The sequence below is a fragment of the Rhea pennata genome, chromosome 2 (genome assembly GCF_028389875.1).
Source record: "Rhea pennata isolate bPtePen1 chromosome 2, bPtePen1.pri, whole genome shotgun sequence".
Lineage (NCBI taxonomy): Eukaryota > Metazoa > Chordata > Aves > Rheiformes > Rheidae > Rhea > Rhea pennata.
The window spans coordinates 62,125,944-62,149,114 of NC_084664.1; the positions used below are offsets into that span (position 1 = coordinate 62,125,944).

General features: G+C 38.8%; 1 protein-coding gene across 6 annotated transcripts in view; it reads right to left on the reverse strand.

The window, feature by feature from the left end:
- Positions 1-23,171, reverse strand: part of TNS3 (tensin 3) — a 304,944-nt gene that overhangs the window by 33,249 nt on the left and 248,524 nt on the right. For all 6 annotated transcript variants that reach the window (XM_062569612.1, XM_062569611.1, XM_062569610.1 and 3 more), the window contains 3 exons: positions 19,665-19,843; positions 19,223-19,340; positions 19,041-19,124 (listed from right to left, as the gene is read on the reverse strand). In XM_062569612.1, coding sequence (XP_062425596.1) covers positions 19,041-19,124; positions 19,223-19,340; positions 19,665-19,843 — 381 coding nt within the window. The remainder of the gene's footprint in view (positions 1-19,040; positions 19,125-19,222; positions 19,341-19,664; positions 19,844-23,171) is intronic.

A 23,171-nucleotide genomic window follows, 5' to 3' on the forward strand; every position in this document is an offset into this window, starting at 1 on the left:
AGGAAATATACCTGGCAAAGTGGTCCTCTCCAGCAGGGAGAGGGTGAGCAAGGCTGACTGGATGCCACCTCCACAGGAGACTTTAGCCTGAACTAAATACAAGAGTGGGTACACACTGGGACATTCCTACAGCCCAGCAAGTTCAAGCTCCCAGGACAGTCCACAGAGGCTCCAGCCAGAAACAAACAAATGCAGCCTCTGAAGCTGTGCCAGGGGTCTGCTTATCTCCAAGCAACTCCAGCATCAGAGAACACTTACTCTCATCCTCTGTCTGCACATGGATGAATAGCATCAAAAGGATGATTTACTAGACCCCACTTTCCCCACCCACATGCCCACCCACAGTCCCTGCCCTGAAGATCTTACAGTCCAGCTTTTCCTAATAAACATCCCATTGACAGACAATAAATTACCCTTACACTGTTTAACCTTGCAATCACAATTTAGGCACACCATATAATAGATTCATTCCAAAAAAAAAAAAAAAAAAAAAAAAAAAAAAAAAAAGTTGTATTTGCTGAATGGAACTTGGAATTCACCATTATAGCAGTAAGAGCCATACTGCACTTTTCTGAAGTAGTTTTTGCTTATTTCAGTTTTATTTTCCCAAATAGTATCAGAAAACAACAACTTTCCCCAGAGGCCGAAGCAATCTGTCGCACATGTCTTCTCATGTATTTTAAAAGATCTTGCAGATGCTGTGCTATTGACTTTAAGCATAGCTTTGCTGTCTTAGGAATGCAAGGCAGCTGCTAAGGCATCTCCTCCAGTCATCCAGGTCACATACAGACATCAAATGTGGTGTTTATCAAACCACTCTTCATTAGAAGAGAGCCACTAATACAGCTGTCAGTCCATAATGCATAAATAAGAGCACTAGCATTCTCCTTTTAAATAAAAGCAGATCATTCATATTCGAGCCGTGATGAACAAAAACATATCCAACAAAACAAATAGAATACAATTATTGATGTGCCTGCACTAGATGTTCACAGCAAAATAGTTAAGTACCATTAGAGATAGCTAATTCCATTCTTATCTTGGCTTATCTCATACTAAAATTTCAGATATTCACATTAGCTCATATGACAATTCTCATCAAATCGTAAGGTTAAACTGCAATACTTCTAGGGGAAAAAGGTTTAAGAATTGGATGTGTACTGATATCTTCAAAATGAACAATTATATTTTTTCAGACAGCATGCTCTCAAAGACTGAGACACTCCAAGAAAGGAGAAAAGAGGAAAATGCCTGCCCTGCTCCAAACTTCATTAGTTACTGAAATTGCTCAAGACGTGGGAGATGCAAGTCTGGATCATCTCTGCTGAAATGAAAAGAAATTCAACTTTACATCTACTGACAGACCCACTGCAAAGACAATGCAAGGGAGGACAAAAACAGAGCAAGTACATTGAGTGAGCAAAGGAGGGACTGAGCTCAAGACCTGCCATCCCAAAAGACAAGAACCAAGGTTCATCACTGACATCTTTAACTTCGCAGTATGATCCTATCTACTCTTCCTTTGGTGGAAAGCGGGACAGCGATCTAAAGCTGGGAGCAGTGATTGGGAGTTTGAACTCCCCTTTTCCTTTCTCAAGCCAGTTCCTTGGTGACTGCAGCAGCCCAGAGAGATCCAAGGATGTAGTTTTTGATGTTCAGGGAGTACTTACCTTGTCTGAGGAGTGGAAGCAACCAAACTGACATTTGGACCATATGCCAAATGTCACACTATGGCCCTGCCCCTCTGCCGTAGCCTGCCAGAGGAATTCTGCCCAAATGTGACTCCATTCAACCTGTTCACTTCAGTGGGATCACTTGCTTGTAATAAATAGCTGAACACAGCTCACTGCAGTCTTAATGCCAAAAATGAGGGCGGTTTTTTCAGTTTTGGAGTAGGATACCTACACCATTTTCATTTTGTAAGTCAGAAAACCCCCAAAAAGAACTAGTTTTCAGAACCTGCTTTTACAAATCTGGAATTGAAACTGCTAGAACAAATTAAGTTAATTGTTTATGTTGTTTGAAGTTATGTAACATAAGAATGAAAGGTGATGCTATTAGGTGTTTTCTTCATGCAATGCTAAGAGTATATGATTCAGTAACTCTCCACTGTGGTTTACACTGGGTGGATCCCTGCAGTCCTTGCACAAGCAACTGCTGCTACTGACTGAATGGAAAATTCGTTTGTATTAAAGCCATAAGAACCATGCCCTTTAAATTATCCTGGTACATCCTGCAGATCACACCATGCAACAACTGCCTACTCTAAGATTGTATTTTATTTTGATGAAAAATTCAGATCTAGAGTACGAAATAAAAGATATTTTACATGTGACTGAGTACTGCCCAAATTATCCTGCCAATGCTGGTGGCACAATATGCTGTTATTCTCGTTAAGGAAGAGGGCAGGAAAAGTAAGTGATATTCCTCATTCAGAAAACACTTGTAACATTTATAAAATCAGTTCATTTTTCATGCCTTTGAAAGGAAATTTAATGCTGCTGAAACCTTGCTAGGAACCCCTCAGGGGAGGAATAAGAATCAGTCTCGACAAAGATTTTGGATGGAGTCAGCAATTATGTGTGTTCCAGGCAGTCCCCATTTCTTCTACTTTCAAAAAACATCACATACAGAAAAAGAAAAGTTACAAAGGAAAGTCTCCTCCAAAGAAAAAAAAAATAAAAAAACCTGTACAAAGCTTGTGTACAAAGCTTGTGCCCTGCCTGGTGCCCTCTGCCACTCCATTAATGCTCGCAGATCAGAACAGTCATATCTTTGTCTGTAAAGCTTCACAACCTCTCTGCAGACTCCGAATACAGCCACATAACCACACAAGGCATAATTCTTTCCCCTATTATTTTTTTCACAGCTTGCTACCAGCATGCAAGTATACAGCATGCACTAAACCCAGTACAACCTGCACAAGCGACTTCTAGAAGCCCATACAGCGTATTGCACTGCTGCAGGGCTCTACCACTAAATTGCCAAAGTGTCTGTGTGTTTTGTTTTTTTTTCAATCCCTCTCTTCCCCCCTACTCCCCCCCCCCACACACACACACGCAGACAGACGTGCACTGCAGTGTAGATCACGTTTCACTGCCTCCTGCGCCAGGCTAGGAACACAGCCAAGGAAACGGAGAACCCCCACAAAGTGAATTTTCGGACAGAGGAAAACTCGGAAGAAAGAGGGAGAGCAGGAAATTGAGAACCTACCTATGGACGCCGTCATGACAGAAATTCTCTCATGGAGTACAGGCTGTGCAAAAACTTTATTCCAGACAGAAAAAAAGTGTGCTTCCTTCTGTCGAGCCAATCACATTGCATTCTCACTGCCGCTTAAAAGAGCACTACAGCCAAGCTCACTGCTCCGCTACCGAGGGGCTGCACAAAAACTATTTCCCACATTAGCTAGCAGTGCCATTGGCTTTCCCCAGCGTATTAAAACTTCATAGCAGAGAAGATCGCAACGCCTGCACTGAACGAAAACCAGGCTCTGACTCTAAATAAAGTCATTCAGCTGAAGACAGTACGAGCCCACTCCATCCAGATGGAAAATAATCCACCGATTGTTCAGGTCCGCTTTGCTCTTTGCTGCTCCAGCCAGACTGCCCATTCAGTGCATTCATGCTCTGGTGACTCCACCTCATTTGAATTTGACTTTTTTTTTTTTTCCCGCTCCCCTCCCCTTCCCTCCTGAAATCGTCCCTCTCCCCTCCCCCGGCTCTCACTCGCGCACACGCCACGAGCACGCACACGGCTCAGCTCCTCGGCTTCCCCATTCGTTTTCTGCAGTCAGCATCCAGCACGGTGGCCTGGGGACCGCAAGCACCCCATGGGGATTAAATGCCCTTTTCTTTGCTGACCCTAGTCACACAAATCATAACTTTTTTTTTGTTTTCCTCTTTACTAAGCTGATCGCCAGCTCCCTGTACCACTTTACGGCATAGTATTGGTTCTTTCAGAGAGGCGCAGGAGATGACATTTAGTACCTATGACCGCTTTTTCATGTGGACCAAAGCCCAGCTGTTCTACAATGCCAAACTGTCTCTACACTCACCGATAAATTTAGCATCGAGGGCTCTGAATAAAGTTTGACTCACTTCCCAGGATTTCTTTGACAAAACACCATGTGCAGCCACGGCGCGTTGCGTTCACCGTCGCCCTATCATTGTTCAGAGGAGTTTTTATTTACAGTCCAGGAAGATGAGTGGAAGCAGTGCAGGGCCATGATGGGCAGCACACTTCCTCCTCAGATTGTTCCTCAGGGGCCCGGGGCACCGGATTTTCTCAAAGGATGGCTATAGGAAATGACTTGATATGGACAGAAACAAACGCAATGATTTAAAGCTTTCCTGTAATGAATTACCCAATTGCTTTCTAACAGCAACGTATTTTCAATACGCATGTTAAGCCATTTTGACAGTCTCAAAATGCACAAGTTGGCTGGAGTGCAGAGATGAGTACAGGTACATTAGGTACAACTGCTTTCTTTTCATAGACAAAAAGATGAACTACTTCAAACTAATCCCAGTATTCCAATTAGATATCAAGGACTGATTGTGAGGGACACCATACTAACACGTAAAAAATGCATAAAGAATTATTGTCATGAGGCAGAACAGGTTATTAATGCAGCAATCCAGAACAGCCATCTGATTTGATTAATTTATTATACAATCACACTTTCTCCTTGTCTTGGATGTTTCCTGATGAAGACAAATGCAGTTGAACACACTCCTTAAATTCCTATAAACAATAATTATTAGTGAAAATTGCTATGCATAGAAAGCATTCCTGGCTCTGCATAAAAAGCACAGTATTCACAGGAAATCTTTGGATGTCCCATTTCCTTCCTGGTTTTCAAGTCTTGGAAACCTTGTGTGTTCAGCTATTTACATTTACTGAATTAGAACAACTCATGTATGATAACATCTAGACTGAGAAGATGAAAACTTTCTAATATGCCATATGAAGACTGGGTTGATGAAATGTAGTACTGAAGTAATAAACAAATGCAATATGAGTAAAAACTAGATAACTAAAATAGTTAATATATTTCAAACATTAAGGATGTGTGGAAGGGCTACCAGAAGGAAGAAGCAGAGCTCTAAGGAGTACAATAATTACCTTCCTGTAGTTATGAGAGACATTCCAGGAAAAAACTCTGAAGTGGCAGGAAAATATTTCATTTTTCTAAGATACCATTAAACAAGAAGTCCATAACAAATTATCACCTTAAATCCACAAACATTTAACCGCATGTCCTTGACGAACAGCTTCAAAAAACCCCCTAATTCTTCATGTAAAATGTTTTATCAAATACTGTCTTAATTAAAATAACTTGCATGGGACATTCTAATAGAATCAGGCTTAGTTATACTTATGGAATTGTTCATAAATGAAACCTCTTTGATATGGAATACTTTTATGCAGCAAACAAAAGACATATTTTGGGTTGCCTTCTGTGAATGCTCAATGTATCAACCACCTGAGATGAGTTCCAAGCAATCTGATGTCTAAGGTGGGGAACGTTTTGGGTTTAGATGAGTGCAGTTTCTGAGATGCTGCCATCCCCAAAGGGGGAGGTCTGCTATTGGGAAAGGACAACTGGGCTGTGCTCAGTACAGCGCGCGCGCGCACACATACGCACGCACGCATAAGGGGAAGTTTCTCCACTCTACCTTCTGCTAGGTGGTAGTATTTACTGAAAAAAACAAGCCTGTAGACAATTCTCCTAGGTGAAGTGTACCAGCTGCCCAGTTTAATCAAAGCCATCACATTGCAAAGTCTAGCCAAAGTAACATAAAATGCAGGGTTTGAACCGTAATGTAAACTTTTCCATAAAAGCTTACCTGGAGTCATATACACAGGGTGCATCTCCAGTCCATGACTATGACATTATAGGTGGCAATAACCCATCTTGAAGGAGCAGGGCTATGCAAGGGACCTCAGATGCAGATTCAGTATACCCCATGGCTTGCAAAGGAATAGTATGGATTTCCTTGTTACTGTTAAGATTAACGGAAGCATGGGAGTTAAGCTCATGGTGTTTTTCATGTTTTGTGTGTTAGGAGAGAACAGCATCTTAAAAACCAGGGAGCAATACAGCCCTTGGACTATAAACACCTATGTAGGACTGGAGGCGTATCTCCCTCCGCATCCTCACCCAACATTACCAGTCATACTTAACACTATGTAATTCTTAAATTACAAAAGCACCTTAAGACTTGTGAATGCAGCAAAACAGAAGCTCACAAGCATTCAGTCAAGGGATCCTTTTAAGCCATTATTTGTTTTGAAGAGGTGTGTTTTTGGAGCTTTCTTTGTCTTCAGTCTTCCCTCTGACTACATGGGCTACTCTGGCACATTGCAGTCACTTAGTGCCACATCATGGCAGAAGGCCTCACCCTAGAAAACTTGAAAAAGCTTGTTTCATGCAACCACAGCAAGAGAAGTGATTGTTTCCAAGATTTTTTTTGTTAATTTAAGCCTTTTCAGACAAAAGGACAAATAACAGCTCATAAAAAAATGCACATTACTCCAGTGCATTAATTATGATCAACAGGTGCATGTAAAAACAATGCACATCTGTCACAGACTGCCTGCTTATTCAATCTTGTATTTCTATTAAACTGCTGGAAGTTTTCTCATACTCAGACTCTTCCCTTTTTTATGCAAGTGTAATATCTTACCCAAATACACTTTCAAGAATACATACATAGCCAGTTATGGGTCGAATGACAGGCCTGTCTATGGGGAGATGCTTGTGTATTTCCTACTGAAATGGAAAAATAGAAACCAAACTCTCTAAAGCTGAGGGCATCATATCTTTCTTTTGTCCAGTGATCAATTGCTCACTCATTCTTAAAACAGGAAAAAAATCCATCAGCATATTTTCCAGGTGTATTTCAAGTTTAACTGAAAGCATATCTGCTTTGAGACCATGATTAGGACTACAATACAGAAGGCTTGTTTAAACACATTTTTTCCTGTATAATAATAATTTGAAACAGCATTTCTTTGGCATTTACAACTTTAGAATTACACAGTTTATATTACACCTGAATTTCAGAGTGATGAGCTCTCACTGAAGATAATGAAAAATGGTGTGTTCAGCACCTTTGGAAATGCCAGAGTCTTTCCATCTCATAGGTGCTTATTCCAAGTACAGTTATCCTGGATAGCAAATATAAAAACCTTAAATAAATAAATATCAGATAATGTTACTGCTTTTTCTGAAGAGAAAAGGCCTTTGGACTGGAGCCACAAGAAGGATGCAAGTTGAACACCGCACCATTAAACTTTCAGATGTATTGCTGCTGAATGGAATTCAAAGCCCCAAGGCACATGCCTGGATTTGCCACTTAATAGATAGGAAATGTTAGCTTTGGAAGAATCGCATTAATTTGCTCACCCAAGGCTAGGTAATAAACACTGCAGAAGGGAAATTTTACACTCCCTTAGAAAATCAGCTGCCAGTTCTGGACCGCAGGAGCATCTTTACGTCAGCTTCTCACTCTCAGACTTTAACTACTTTAATAGAGTTAGCCATCTACTCCATCCAGAGGACTTCTGAAAGCCCACAGATTTGAATTCAGCTCTTCCTCCTTTGAGAAGCCTACTGTAAACCGTGCAGTACAAAGCAGATGAGAGGAACATCCCTGTCTATTTTTGAGGATACTGCTCTGGTGTTATTCTGCCTTATATTAACTAGTACTGTATCTTAATTGAGCAAGAGAGTGATCTGGCTCAAAAGCCTCACTGTTTGCACATTCACAGAGAAAAGCTGGGTTTGAGTCCTGTGGAGTATCAAGTAGAAAAGGAAGATGACCTCAGACCTCTCATATCACATACAAACTACTCCGACCAACTGGCTATTAGATTTGCATAGGAAAGTCTCCTCTTCCTTCTAAATGTGATTTAGAGAAAATCCAAGTTTCAGGTCCAGCAGGTAGAAAACACAGAGGACAGCCAAGTTTGTAAATTCCACTGGGTTTAGCAGCATGACTGCTCAGAGAAGTCGAGACTTGAGTAGTCACACACATACTTGGCAACAAAAATGTCACTGCACTGAAGTCACAATGTTTATTTTGCCTGTTTCCATTTTGATGTCCACTGAATTCAGCGCCCTCTTCACTGGGCTGTGAGAAGCAGTTTGCAGATTCTCCCCTTTGCGCCAAGGTGGTCAGAGCTGTGACCTTTGCAGTAGTAACTCCTGCTGCTCACGTCAGTACTTCTCTTCTGGCTACCAACAGGCCTTTTCTGACCTGTTTTTCTCCCCAGATACAGAGCAATTCAACCTAAAGTTTCCAAAATATATCAACTATGAATGACTTCTGAAAACAGTTCTTTAATGTGCGAATATTTGTGGGTGTTTTAGTTCAGCTACTTGGTAGGAGAACTCAAGTGCTCAGCAATGATCAAATACATCGGTTACAACACATGCTCCCTGACACAGCAAGTATAAATTGGAATACAATTTCCAGAACAAATATTGCATACAGAAGTGCATATTTTGAACATATTCAACATTCTCTATTTTGATTTCTACTGTTTTCTTAAACTATGACTTCTTTTTCAAACATTCTTTTCAATAAATTCTCTTGCCAAAATATTTGTGGCAACTGAGCACAGGCAGGCAGTTTTCAATAATAAATGACATGATTAAAAGAATTTTCTAAGCACAGCAGAAATGAAGCTTTCTCTTTAATATTACACTTCACATTTCATATAGTTTTTTGAACTTGACCTTCTTACTGCTTCAAAGGAATTGTGTGTAGGATGAGGACCTTCTTACTTACATAGGTCTCAGATTTCACTGAAATGTATAGTTCATGCATACCTTAGTAGTAGACAATTTTAGGAACTCTCAGTGGTATCTCCCAGCTGAGAGTCAAATTAGTTTACAGAGAATGAAAACTGACAAACACCCTTCAAAACTACTGAATGAAAGGTATTAATAATACACTCTCTTGGGACCATACAAGAAAGCAGCAAAATTACAACATCAAAAAAAAAAAAAAAAAAAAAAAAAAAAAAAAAAAAAGAACCACAACTGATAAGTAATCTCAAGCTATCTCTAAAAAAATTCCCAGCATTTTCCAGAACAAAAATATTTTGATAATCTTTAGATAACCTTTTCTGTGACCAAGTGTAGATTGAGTTTATTAGCTCATGTGTACTCTCTTGGAAAACTATAAGCTGCATCTATCTAGTACATTCTATATAGTTGGGTGGTTGAATGCACAGAAAAACTTCTTCTTGACATCATTTATTCTTTTTTTTACATTAAGTAGTTTTAATTAAAACAAAATAAATACAATATAAACATTTCTCTCATTTATATGATTCAATTTTCTGATTTTGGTGGATAAAATGTATGTAAATGAAATTTCAGCTTAGCTCCAGTAATTAAAAACATCTGAATGAAAGCTCTTTTCACCTTCCTAGAAATTGCATTAATCTGTTCTCCATTTATCCATAAAATCCTCCCAGAAAAAAAGATAAATAAAAATCTGAATAGAATAAACAAAAACAACAGAAATTACAAAATCTTTCAGGCTTTTGAAAAGTGATAAATATTACATACTGTAATTTTATCTTCCTTATAAAGCCTATAAACCTTCACATTGCCATTTTTGTTTCCTAAAAAATTACCTGGTACACAGAATGTTTCAGGAATCCCAATGACTGTCCCACAGATCAGAATACTTCAATTGTCTCTGCCCACTAGTAGGCTAGTATTATAGTATCTTCATAACCGGTTTACAGTCTCCTAGCAAAGCATTTCATTTTCATCTATTTTATTCTTGAAGTTTTTTGGACAAATTCTTAAAAGAATACAAGAACTGTGACATAAACTGATAAGATCCAGGAAATCCAATCCAACAATCATGGGTGCTAAAGGTGTGCTAGAAATACTCAAGTTGCCTTCACATTATCTTCCCTGAAATAGTACAGATGTAGTACTAGTCACACTTAATTTTATTTATTCTCTAGAGTTTGTGTTTTAATATAGCATTTGATGAAGAAGTGGAAAAAGCAAGAATCTTCTCAGGTTTCAGTGCTAGCTTTTCTTCCCATACCTTCATCACTTCCCTCAATCATAGCTATAGTCATAATCATATACACATACAACACACAATCATAATCACATACAACAAAGTGGGATTGCATGCTTAACAGCATTCAGGACAGATGCAGTTAGAAGCAAGTAGAACTTAGGTACCTGCTTTTTCTTCTACCAGTTATTTGAATAAGAACCCTCAGCAAGTAATCATATCAATTTAGCTCACTTTTTTGCCATACCGGTTTTAAACTCTTTTGCGTTGTACTTCCTATTATCTGTATGTTTTCCTTGCTTTACATTTTTTGGAAGTTCAGTGAAAGATGCATGGGTTTAAAATTTTAAAGACTTTTTAGGATGGAATCTAAACTAGGAACAGTTGAAATCAGACAATAAATGACAATTAAAAAATTAAGTATTCAATAAAAGGTGGGAAAACATCCTGGTTGAGGATACAACACAAAATTACTACGGTATTGTTCACAAGCCTTCCTCAGAATTTATATATTACATGGAAGATGCCAAATCACAGATTACTGGCTCATGCCCACCCCCCACACACACCTCCGGGGGGCGGGGGGGAGAACAAAACAAAAAAAAATCCAACATCTCTCTGGCCCTCACAGTTTCTAAAGCCACTTGGAAAAAGTTAGGAAAATCTCATACCATTTTTTCAGAGGAGCATGGACAGAAGGAAGGGAGAGAGGGGAAGGCAGTGAAAATAAATGAAAGTCAGCTCTGACTCTCCCAAAGGCTATTATGGGAAACTGTGGTTTTTGGACAGTCATGACTTTTTCAAAGTAAACAATGTACAGATAATAAAGATTGACCTTACACGCAACACTTAATCCCAAAATTCTAATGATGTGTTGTAATTATCTGTTCATCAGACAGAATGCCTATGATGTAATTAATAAAGAAAAGTCACAGCACCACTTTATCTGCTTACAAAGAAAACGGGTCGATGTTGATGACCATCTTCCTGAACACAGAACTGTTTTTGCAGCATGGTAAATTGAGAGAGAGAGGAAGAGAAAGCACGCGAGAGCTTGCATGCATGCGGGAAAGCAAACAAGTGCTGACCACATAATTTTGGTGCAATTTACTAACCATGACAGGCTCCTTCTACAAATTTTGTTTTTTTCAGGGAACAAGAATATAATAAAGATGATATCCCAAAAGCTAGATACTTATCACTTGATAAGCATAACCACTTCAAATGGATCAAGCAAAACACCCTTAATCATCTAGCATACTGTTTTTCATTTGCTTTCTGAGTTATCAGAAAAACTAAGCCATTTATATATTGAAAGGTTTTTATTGCAACTCAGATGTATTTGGTATACTTATTAATAGCATATTTATGTCCTTTAATTGACTATGTTGACAACACACCATGAACAGATATTAACACAACACAATCTTCTCTACCAGTCAAGAGTGTTTTTGTGCATCATTTTGAAATGGTGGCAAGTATTCAAATTGCCTACATATTTGACAGCTAAATCAAATGATGAGTATTTATAAGTCTATCTCGTGTTTATTCAGCAGTCACCAAAGCAATACTTCATCACAGAAATCTATCAGAAAAAAATACACACAGGAATTCATATCCCGTTCCTACAATTTTCCCTATATTGTTGGGAGGGTTTTTTTCATTTAAATATGTGGTTACCAAGGAAAACCATGCAGAAGGAGCATGCTTTGTTCAGAAGGTAGCCAGCCTTGGGGTCATCCACAGTGTTATACACCCTGAGTAAATTCTACACCTGTGGGTCATCTGTGCGAGAAAAAATCTGTCTTCAGTCCTCACTAGTCTCATTTTGTGGTAGGTACTTCCATCATTTCAACAAAACATAGCTAGCCTTCAGGGCCAGCAAGGACTTGATTCTTGCCTTCTGAAGAGCTGGGAGGCACGTGTAAGGCAGGCTTTGAAGATGAGACCAAAGCTCACACGATGAAGCCATCAACTGCCAATACACGCAGTGAAATAGGGGATGAGAAGTTTTTTGTGGACTGTGTTGCCAAGTATGTGAGTGCTGTGTTTACTACACTGCTGCTGGGTTGCAGGTTTTTTCTAGTTAATAACACCTTTTGAAAAAAAGATAGTTGTTTCATTTTAAGTCTATGGTGTTATAAAAACTGATTCAAGAGCTAAAAAAACGGTAGGCAGACTGGACTAAAATGAAAGTGCCCCAAATAAAGGATGAAGTCTACAGGCTGTGCCTACCCAAAGGAAAAAAAAAAAAAAAAAAAGGAGAACCTGTCCATCACCAATAGTTTACTTGCTTCAATAATGTAAGCGTGGAGTTGAGGAGGTATGACTGCAGTCAGACCTGTTGAGCTGCATTGATGGAACACTTAAAACAGGTAAGAGACTTCAAAGATATCACCAGTCCTAAGTATTATTATATCTGAATTTCTGTAGAACAGCATTTACCTCATCAGATCTCCTATCCATTTAACAGATATCAAACATTTAACTTGAGCACAAAATCGGATGGTGAGAAAGCTGAGATTTTTCTGTATTTAGGATCCCTCCCCCAACTCCTCCATTTGGCTACTCACTTCCCAGTGAGAAAAGTCAAATCCAATTTACATTCACTATTTTAGACAGAGGATCCCAATTAACTTTTCAGCAATGTCTTAGTTCAAACAGATACTATGGAAATCTCACTAGCCTGATAGAGAACTGCTGTCTTTTTCCTTTTAAATGGACAACCTCAGTATTTCCATGTGCTTATCAGTCAATACTCCCCCCCTCCCCCCCCCCCCCCCCCCCGCTGAAAAGTCATTCAGTAACAACAAAAAGGGAGAGCAATGTGAGTACTTTCACAGAAGGCGAAGCACGTAGCATAAACCAGAGGAAGAAAAAGGTTTCCAAAGCAGTGAGCATGATTTCCACTGCAGGACAGGCAAGATACCAAATTTCTGGTTTTGTATTTGAACAGGATTCTCTAATCAGTGGTGCAAAATGAAGGCTGTCTTTGAAAATTATTGTCAGTCTGTGACAACACAGCCCGCTGAAAATACATCTAGTTATCTCCAAACTCTAGCCGTTAAAAAGTTTCCCTAAAGATTAGTTTTACTGAGCTGTGCGTGTCAAAACAAGTAATATAGGGAAGATAAGAAAAGAAGTGATACAGTTCATGACATACTGCATTGACTTCAGTATTTACATTTGGAAAGAATTTGGTTCCTAACATTTTTAACAATGCTTTATTGAGTTCTGCAATGTCTTTTTCTGCAGAGTTTCTGCAAGGACCTAATTAAATTCATGTTGGTAAAGTCCCAACAGGATACCTGAGTCCTTTCAGAGTTATTCCTTTCGGCTATAGAGACTAAACACACACTAGTAACTTTATCATACTTAAGAAATGTCAGCTGTTTCACCATAAAAATATTATGGAGGTAAGCACTGTATTTTAACCATGAGATAAACATGGCAAGGTCAATTGCAGGACAGTGGAAAATATAACACAGACCTTGTCTAACTACCTTGCAGTAAACATCGTAAATCTCGTCTCTACTTGCGATTTTTATAGCATTTTTAATAGCCTTACTGTAAAATAAGGAAAACAAAAAACAAAACACACCTTTGTGTCCAGGAGTACAGAGCTTATGACAAGCAGCCACTGAAGTGGATACACTGAGGTACTAAGTAAATAAACCCAGATGCCTGGAAAAGTTCCATACCTGTCGCAGCTTGCTCTTCATTTTGCCTCAGACACATGTATCTTATGTACACAGATAAAGGCAGGAGAGTGGTATGAAAAAAATATATAAAACTTTTCATATTATGAAAAATGCTTTTGCACATCATAAACTGCTAATTTTTCCCTTCTCAAAAAATAGCATCGCTGCTACCCTCTATGCTGCTAACCCTTCTGCCACACACAAAAGCTTTCAATTCAGAACCTGGACACTTCTTTTTATTGAATAACTAAGCAGTATGGCTCATTTCCCTTGAAACACAGAAATGGAAAGAAATGACAGTCATAGAGTTATTCTGAAATTACAATTAGTAACAGATTTCTGCACTAACAAGGAAAGCTACTAGGTTGTGTTTTTGTCTTCCAAGAGACTTATGAAATATTCATCACTTCACTGGGTGACATAACAGAACAAGTCTACATTAGTCAATGGGTGGAATTTAGGATTTCAGGGTCTCTGTCAGATAAAAATACAGACTGCATTCAGAAAAGGGTGGAAATTCACCAGTATCTGGATTTAAGGAATACTATGACAGCATGCGGAAAAAATATAACCTTTTGACAATTTTCAGAGAAGATGCAACTTGTACATACACTACACACATGGAGTGCAGCACCTGGACTGATGTCACTAGTGGGCATGAAAAGAGAGGGCCTTATGCACACTTAAAGGCTTTGACATTCCTCATCCTGGCTATCACTGCACTGCATGCATGACTTGAACTACTATGTTATGGAGAATTACTATGTTTGGAGAAGATGGAAAGCCATGTCTTCTCCTGAACAGTGCGTGGATAAAGAGTTACAGATTATCTACCCTTGTTCCATGGGCCAGGGCTTCTGCTGCAGGACACTGCCTGTTTGTGAAGGCATATTTTCTGCAAAACTTTATTTATGCTTTGGCCAGGGCTGAGGAAGGGGCAGCTTTTCCTGGACCCCCGGAGGGGCAGAGTGAGCCAGAGTTCAGCTCCCTGGCAAAGAGCTTGCCATGATTTTATTTGGTGCTTCTATATACAAAGGGATCTCAATTAGCTGTATGCTGTGCGAGACAAGAGAGCCTTTGTAAGCTTCAAAATGGCCTACAAATAGGGCTTCTGTTCCTTCACTGATGCACAGGACTCTCCCATCAGATATATAATGGCTGTTATGTTACCAGGAGACTGTATCTGTGTTCTCACTATTTGGATCCTGCCTTTTTTTTGGTGAGGTATTTATAAAACCAACGAATTTATAGACAGCTCAAGTTTGTCTTAAGGAACAACTTCTCTTTCAGATGATCATTCAGACTAAGCTCCACAGGTGCTATATTACTTGCAAACTACGCAAAGTAAGGCAAAAGGGTAACTATGGTAGAAGAAACCGCATTGGAACAGCGGCACTTACAGCAAGGAACCGCATTCCTCGACACAGAACGACGAAGGTGAAACTTGCTCACTTCTGAGAACGACGCATTGAACAGGAATGTGGTCACCTCTAGCTGATGCAGGCAGGAAGCCTTAAAGAAATTTATGGTGAAAAAAGAAGAGGTAGGACATAGCTAACAGAAGGGAGATACACAACAGCACTGAACGGGCTTCCCTTAACAAAGTGGTTTCCATAGGAAAGAAAATTAAGGTTTCTGGGGGCATTTTATACAGGGTTTTGCCAGGTTTCATGGAAGACAGTGCCTTTCATCTGAATAAATAGTTTAAGAAGCAGAATTAGATATGTTCAATAAATAACGCACACAGTGAACAGCAAGAATAATTCATTGCAGAAACAACTTTCTTTTAAAAGAATAGATAATTTTGCCATTTTATATATATGAAGACTGGATCCCATTGTAATTCTTGAATATACTATAATACAAAACCACATATTATTCTTTCTATATATATATATTTATTAGTTTTCCCAAAGCAGTCTTTAAGCAGTAGTTCTGCCTTGATATGCCAAGTGCTAACTACACTGAAACTTGTTCTCTACAAGGAAATGGAGAGGCTATAAAACCAGAAGACATATAGAAAAATAAGAGGTAATTGGCAAGAAGAATGTGATGGCATCCTCACTGCTATCTTGGAACACAGATGAGTAGCAAAGCCAAGATGTATAAAAAAGCTATTTTGAGATCAAGTGTTACCTGAAGTGAGACAAAAGGGATATCATCTTAATGGCAGAAATTTTTACCATGATTCCAAAGCCCTCAACCTCAGTTGAAGTTGAAAACCTCAACTTCTACCAAAACACAAACAAAGATTTTAAAAGAAGAGCAAGACTGCAAAAGGAAGCACTTGGAATTAATAGCTATCAATTATTTGCAACTTGTATCATGATGTTAGTATCATTTTTCCAGCATGTGCATTAAAACAGTCTTAACTACACGAAACACTAATTTCGTTGTCTTCAGATTCTTTGTCTCATTCAGCGCACAAAACACAATGTTCTGCTCTACCATGAATCAGAGATAGGTAGCAAAGGTAGTGGGAAGATGTCGGCTTCACTCCTGACCAAAGTGATAAGATGCATAAGCAAGTAAAGACAATAAATGGATACTGAAGATACAAGCAGTAAAGCAAAGCAGAATACTGAAAGGGAAAGAGAGAAAAAGGGGGTTTTATATATGAAAGGCTGGATTCTAATGTTGTCTCTGACAAAAGAGTTTCTATGCTATGGTGGGAAAGTCGCCCAACGAACGTTTCTTACAGATGCTTACTAATGGTATATTGCATGTTTTCTGGATGTCCAACGGCATACCTTTGACCTTAATGTCAAAGTACAGTGTTCACAGGTAAAAACAAAGCCAAGGGGAGCTGTGCACTTGATTCATAACATACTGTAAACAGTGACATACACAAGTGTACTTCTGTTTCAGTGGAAATACTCCTAAAGGGACAAGTTGTCTCCCCCAAATTAGTGGCCAAGCACCACGTGAATGCCTGTTCTCCCTGTTTCAGTATTCCAAAGACAACATAGGGATAATGCATTCTCAGAAGTCGACAAAAAGTGCAGTATTAGCCCATTCACATTTGTGATTTCACTGAGCTACTATAAAAATTGTAGGCCACAGAAGAGTTTAATGAGATACCAAAAGTCATGGCTATTGGTGTGTTTTGGAGAGTGAAAACTAAGGCACCAAAGGCCTTAACATTGAACATATTAAAAAAAAAAAAAAAAAAAAAAACACTTGATTCATTTAACAGCATCCAGCCTGTGCCCTGAAAAATGCCTACTGAGTAATATCAGGGAACTAGCACATCTGCCACACCATTTATTAATACGGAACATATTCCTGCTCAAATCCTATTCTTCAAGACTTGACCCTCTCTATTTGCTATTAACTTTTGCTACACATCTCAAACCAACACAAGCATTTCCAAGCAGAAAGCAGACATATTAGAAGAACTATCTGTCTTTCAGTTCTCTTATCCTACCCATCTTCATGCTCATATTATTAGTCACATCTCTAAGGATGAGGATTTTTTGTCAAAGGACAAAAAAAGCCTTGTTATGTCATCTGGGTTCAGCTCAGAGTTTCCACCTCTCTCATACAAGGCCTTAAGAGTCATTTTTAAAGGGACAAAAAACAATCCTTACTTTTACATTCCCAGGGAGATTTTTCTGCCTCGTTCTAGACTAGAGTCATTTCAGGAGCTACATTAATTAAGACTAAAATCTGTATTTAAGAGATGACAGCACTTGGAATTAAGGAGGAGAATAACCAACAAAATAGTAAAATTTGCTGAAAAATACCCTAACAGTCTTCTAAGACAGCTGCTAGCAACAGCACTGGAAACCATTTAACAACAACAACAACAAAGTATTCAGTAGATCAATTCAAGGTAAGCAAACAGTAATTGGTTTGCTGAAGCTGACCTCAGGAGTGTATTTACTCCAAGTTGTTTAAGAGCTGAGAGAGTAAAGGTCAAAGCCACAGCAACTGAACCACAAACAGATGTCTTGAACAGTGGAGAAAACTGCTTTATTACTAAAGATAATTTCATTCTGTGTCAATGCTATTTACTTTTGCTAACTGTTAAATGACGCAAATTAAAGGCATTTTGCCAAAGTTAAAGACACAACACTATACCTATTATTGCATCAAAAAAGATCACATCCAGCTTCTTGGAAACTGCTATCAAGAGCCTACCTGAGAAGATAGTTGCAGCCTAGACAATATACTTAATATTTTTATACACACACACATTTATATATTTATATATACGAATTGAGTATCTGCCAATGCATACAAGTTATTCTTTTAAAGCAAGAATAAAAGAAGTCTTACAGAAAAAAAGAAAGCAACACCACAAGTATCACGCAACCTCATTACAAAAAATTCCCCAAAAACAATCCTTTGAAGAACAGAGGAAAGAGTAGGTGACAAATTTCCTATGTGTGCCAACTAACTCCCCCCCCACCCCCACTATTATGTTCTCCAAACTGCCCAAAGCACAACAGCTGAACAGAGGGTACTATGGTGATCAGAGATGGAACTGGAGTAGTAGGGAGCTCAGCTACCCTCACCCATGCCTACATAAACACTATGTAAGGCCTAAAACTATATAAAGTTTTTTTTTTTTTTTGCATTAATCTACTTATAAATTTATACATAGGTAACATTTGGAAATTCTGTATTCATACCAAGTGAAATGATAACAGAACAAAGATAGTAACTTATCAACGTATGCTTAGCATGAATTTTCATTCAAAGTTAGAGAAGATACCTGGTGAAGGACATACCATCATATTTTTAGCACCAGAAAGTTAAAGCCGATGAGCAATTCTTTACTGGCAATTCACAGCTAGATCAAACTAACTCTGTAATACTACTTATATAATTATCTATTACCAACTCCTTTTCCAGGCTTACATGTTTACGAACCGTGTTGTGGCAAAAAATAAACCCCAAACAAACACCAACCTGCTCTGCCCCAGATATTCTTTTGACTAAGAGACTTCTCGACTTGAGCACAGCTATTGCCAAGCTCTACTGTCAGCTGCGTATAAGCATGGTAAGATAGCACCATGGAGCTCACTGTTCCATACTCAGATGGAGCCAACATCAACATAAAAATCACAAGGAAACCAAATCTCTTGACAATACTATTTTGATAGCAGAGCACTACAAGTCTCCGTGGGAAGGCTAAATTCTACTTCTGCAACCTGCACATATCTGCATTCACCAGGCACATGCCCATATGTTTATAAAGGAATAACTACTGTTTGGTTAGTTGTCTTCATACACAGTTCAGTTTCAAATTATTTACATATGGGGTTCTTACCAGGACCAGTTCTGTACAGCTCAGATGGGCTGCTGGTCTTCTGACCAGAGGCAATCTGTTGATGATATAGAGGAGGTGTTTTCACTAGAAGAGATGGAAAAGTAAAATTACTCTTCAATGACAGGTAAAATGCTAACAGCACTATGAAAAGAAAAGAACAAATGATGCAGACATTTCCTTACCATATGGTGTCTCTGGTGACAGTGGAAAAGCTGGTGTGGATGAGACAGCTTCATTTCCATTTTTGGTTGGGGAGAAGATTCCTCCATCTATTTCATCTTGGTAACATGCTACAGCCATCTAGAAAGGGCACAAAAGAGCAAAATCAGTGTGAAAATTCCCACTTACTCCTACAACATAGTCGGGTATTTTTCATCATCAGATTTTAGAAGATTTCATGTAATCTGATCCAGCTGCCCACCAGAGAGATCTTCCAACATTGAAACCACATACAGAGGATAACAGCAAGAACATTGAATTACATTTCTGAGCTAACTATGGTCATCCATTGTTATTGCTAGGATGCAAATTGCTATATGCCGATTTTGGACACTGAGCATGCATGTGGGGCCCTGTTGGCCATTCACTTCATTCAACCTTTCTGAATAATTCTTCGTTGTTTACCTCTTTGGTCTCCCCTACAGCAATTAGCGATCCTGGATTTACAGTCTGGTCAGCAGCAGCAGACTTCATCCATCCACACCTCGTGTACGTTGTCTGTCCTGGGACATCATTGTCATACTGTCCAACACTCAACTTTCTTATTCTTCCTCCTGATGTAGCATCATCTTGCAAATCTGTTACTGAAAACAAATACATAAATAAATTGATAAATTAAACTTGTTTTTCTTTTTTATTAGAGCTGGTAAAAACACTTTACTATTGTACCTTTAATGATTCTGTTCAAGAATGAGGTAATTGGTTTCCCAACTGCTTTATAAAATCATACTGAGCGGGGGAGAAAGCCGTTGGGATCTGCCCTGTGAACACAGCGGAGGAACATATTTGCAGTACACTCATTTCCAGAGGAGGGAAGCAGCAGTGTTGCTATGATGCTCATTTTGGAAAGAGAGATTAGGTTCGTGCCACTGGAGAGCTTGCCAGCAGAGGCCGCTATGGGCAGCCAAAGGGGATTACTTGCCCGTATTTCCAGCCCTGATAATACCCAGTAGGTTTCAGAAGTAAAACCACAGCAGCTTTCCAGGACTGCACTTCACCAGAAAGAGCAGCTTCTTTTTTTAAGCTAGTGCAGCCTCCAACCTTTACAAACTCAGGAGTCGAGCCCAGCTCACTATACACCTTTTGTGGTATACAAGGCAACCACACTCCATCACAGAAATTAGATCTGACGTATGCAGGGGAGCTGTAACCTTTTGGAGCCTGAGGAACGGAGCACAGAAGAGTAAGCCAAGACAGCAGAACAATTCAAGATATTCAGGGGGAATAAAGCGGCATTTGTTTTCAAAGCCACTATTAAGAGAGTGTCGTCAGATACAGTTTTTTGATTAGCAGGACTTGATATTGAGTCATCCGCTGCAACAAACAGCCACTTTTAAAAAATTTCCGTAGCAATTATTCTTACAGAAGGGGTGAAAAAGTAAGTCAACAAAAAAGGATACCCAAAAAAGAACTCCACAGCAGCCTTCACTACAGAGCCACAGCACAGTACAAAAACACACATATGCATAGCAGCATTTCTGATACTCCTGCGTGTAACAGTTTTTACTGCCTGTACATGCAAAAATAGCTTTAAGAATCAGCAATTCCTCTTAAAAGAGCTGAAAATTTCAAAGAGAGCTTATTTTCATTGCTCCGCGTCACTTAAACTAGGATTTCAAAACATAAGCGTTTGCTGGTTGATGAAAGCATGCCGCCTATCCATCCTGACCAGGGAGCTCTAACACAAGGAGCCCAAAGGTGTCCTCCACTGACACCAGCAGCGGGTCTGAAGCCGTCCCTTCGGCAGAGGATGACGATGGCCTTCATTTCCCAGCTATGCCTGCTTTCTCATCTGAAGCACCTGACAGTAACCACAGTGCAAAATCTGGCATGCAGTGGAACTGTCTTTACCAAGGTATACTTTACATTTCACCATGATAATATAGCACAGCCACTGTGCATCAAGATACAAACATGTTTCCATACAGGAGAATGATTTTTATTCTAGACTAACCAAGATTTCACTCCAAAACACACAGAATTAAAGTGTGATTCTGCACTGGCATACCTATGCCGCCTCTTCCTGAATTCACTGGCATGTAGTGATTAGTTCCAAAAACATTAATAAATCTCTTGTAAAGCTACAGAATTAGACACTTTCAAAAAAACAGCTCTGCTACCATCAAAGCCAGTCTGATAGTAACTCCTACTTCAGTAAGCTTTAAAAAATAATAGTAATAAAATTGGAAAGTCCTCTAATAGAGTTAAATTCCAGGGTTCAGACTTAGTCAGTTATTCACTTGATCTAGTCAAGTCCAAGCTTCCTGGAAAAGATAAAGTTGGAATTTTGTTTTTAAGGTAAGACTTTGCAAAACTAAAATAGCATCCACATTTTTAGGACCCATATTTTAAACAAGTATTTAACCTCTTTTTTTCTGACTAGAAACTGTATCTGTGGCCTTCCAGGTAGGAAGAACCTCTGAGTACATTATGAGGAAACAGGGGACATCAAGCAGAATCTTGCAAGACAGCAAAGGACATGAAATTACAAATATCTTCCAAACTATTCTTGAGCGAGTCTGAGAAGTCTTGAAGTTTTCTATCAGAATGGAAGATACTTTGGATTGTAGAGTTCATGCTTGTGAACTTGCTTCTTCTGATGAAGGAAGTTACTGTCATGCCTGTAAACGTACTCCAGAAATTTAGCCACTGTTTGCACTGAAACTTTTTGAGGGTCATTTTTGCAGCAAAAAATTGAGTGGGAATCACTGCATATAACTTCAAACTTCTAAGAGACAGTCTGATACCAGGCGCTTCCAGTTCCACAGCTCCTCCATAACAGGCAATGCAAGAGACAAACACAATAGAGAGACTCATTCTACTCTTAACCAAGTTTTTAAGATACAGATTTTTTTTCCTGAAATTGCTTCTCTTTCTTCTATTTAACACAGGCACATAGACAAGTGTCTGAGATGGAATGCCCACCTCTTAAACGGCTAACAACAGACACTTCATGTATTTCAGATTTTGCAAGGAACATCAATAAGAAGGCTTCATCCTCAACAGAATTTATATACTGATGTCAGTAGTATCATATACTCATGAAGACTGTAAATTTCTATGAAGTTAATAATACAGTTCACAGAAAGTTGCAAACGTGTATCTCAGTAAAACTGGACATCTTGTTTAAATGCCCTGGAAGTGCTTTACTTATCAAACTCCCAGTAAATGTTGGGCAATAGAGAAGAGACGTTGAGCTGATACATTGAGATAAAGCTTAAAGCAAAGAGCTTGCATCTAAGATGGAAAGCTATGTGAAAAAGCTAGCAAAAATGACTTTTACTTAGCTTACTAGTTGTAAGAATGTATTTCAGAGCTGCCTCATTAAAGACAACAGATGTTTCTATATTTATTAATTTAAAAAGGTTTTTTTTTTTACAATGAATAATGTAGCACATCGTGAGCCCAGACTTAACTAGAAGTCAGCTCATTCATTTTGGTCCCTACAGTTCAGCTGAAAGTTTTGGCAGAAATTCATAAATATCCCAGGAGCATGTTTACTCCTTTGAAAGCATTTTGCATACTCTTACTTCTGTTTTCCCTTGTGAACTACAAATATAATTTTGGTTTTCCTAAAGAACAAGTAATAACATTCCTACAGATCAGCATCAGACATTTATCATGTCAGATGGTTATTGCTGGGCCATTGGAATAGCTGGCATGGCTAGCAGTTAAAGGTTAATCTTTGGTTTCTTTAGCTGCTGAGCTTTCCTGGAGTACTTTTGAAAGATATTTATAACTATTAGAAAAAAAAACAAAAACAAAAACAAAACAAAGCTAAAAATGATGTCTGCAGTGGCTTGTTAGCTCTACCCTATGTATTAGTAGTTGCCCTAGCTTAACTACAAAAGCTATTACATTAACTAGAAATCTAGTATCACACTCTTCATGTGTTAGGCATGTTTGTGTTTA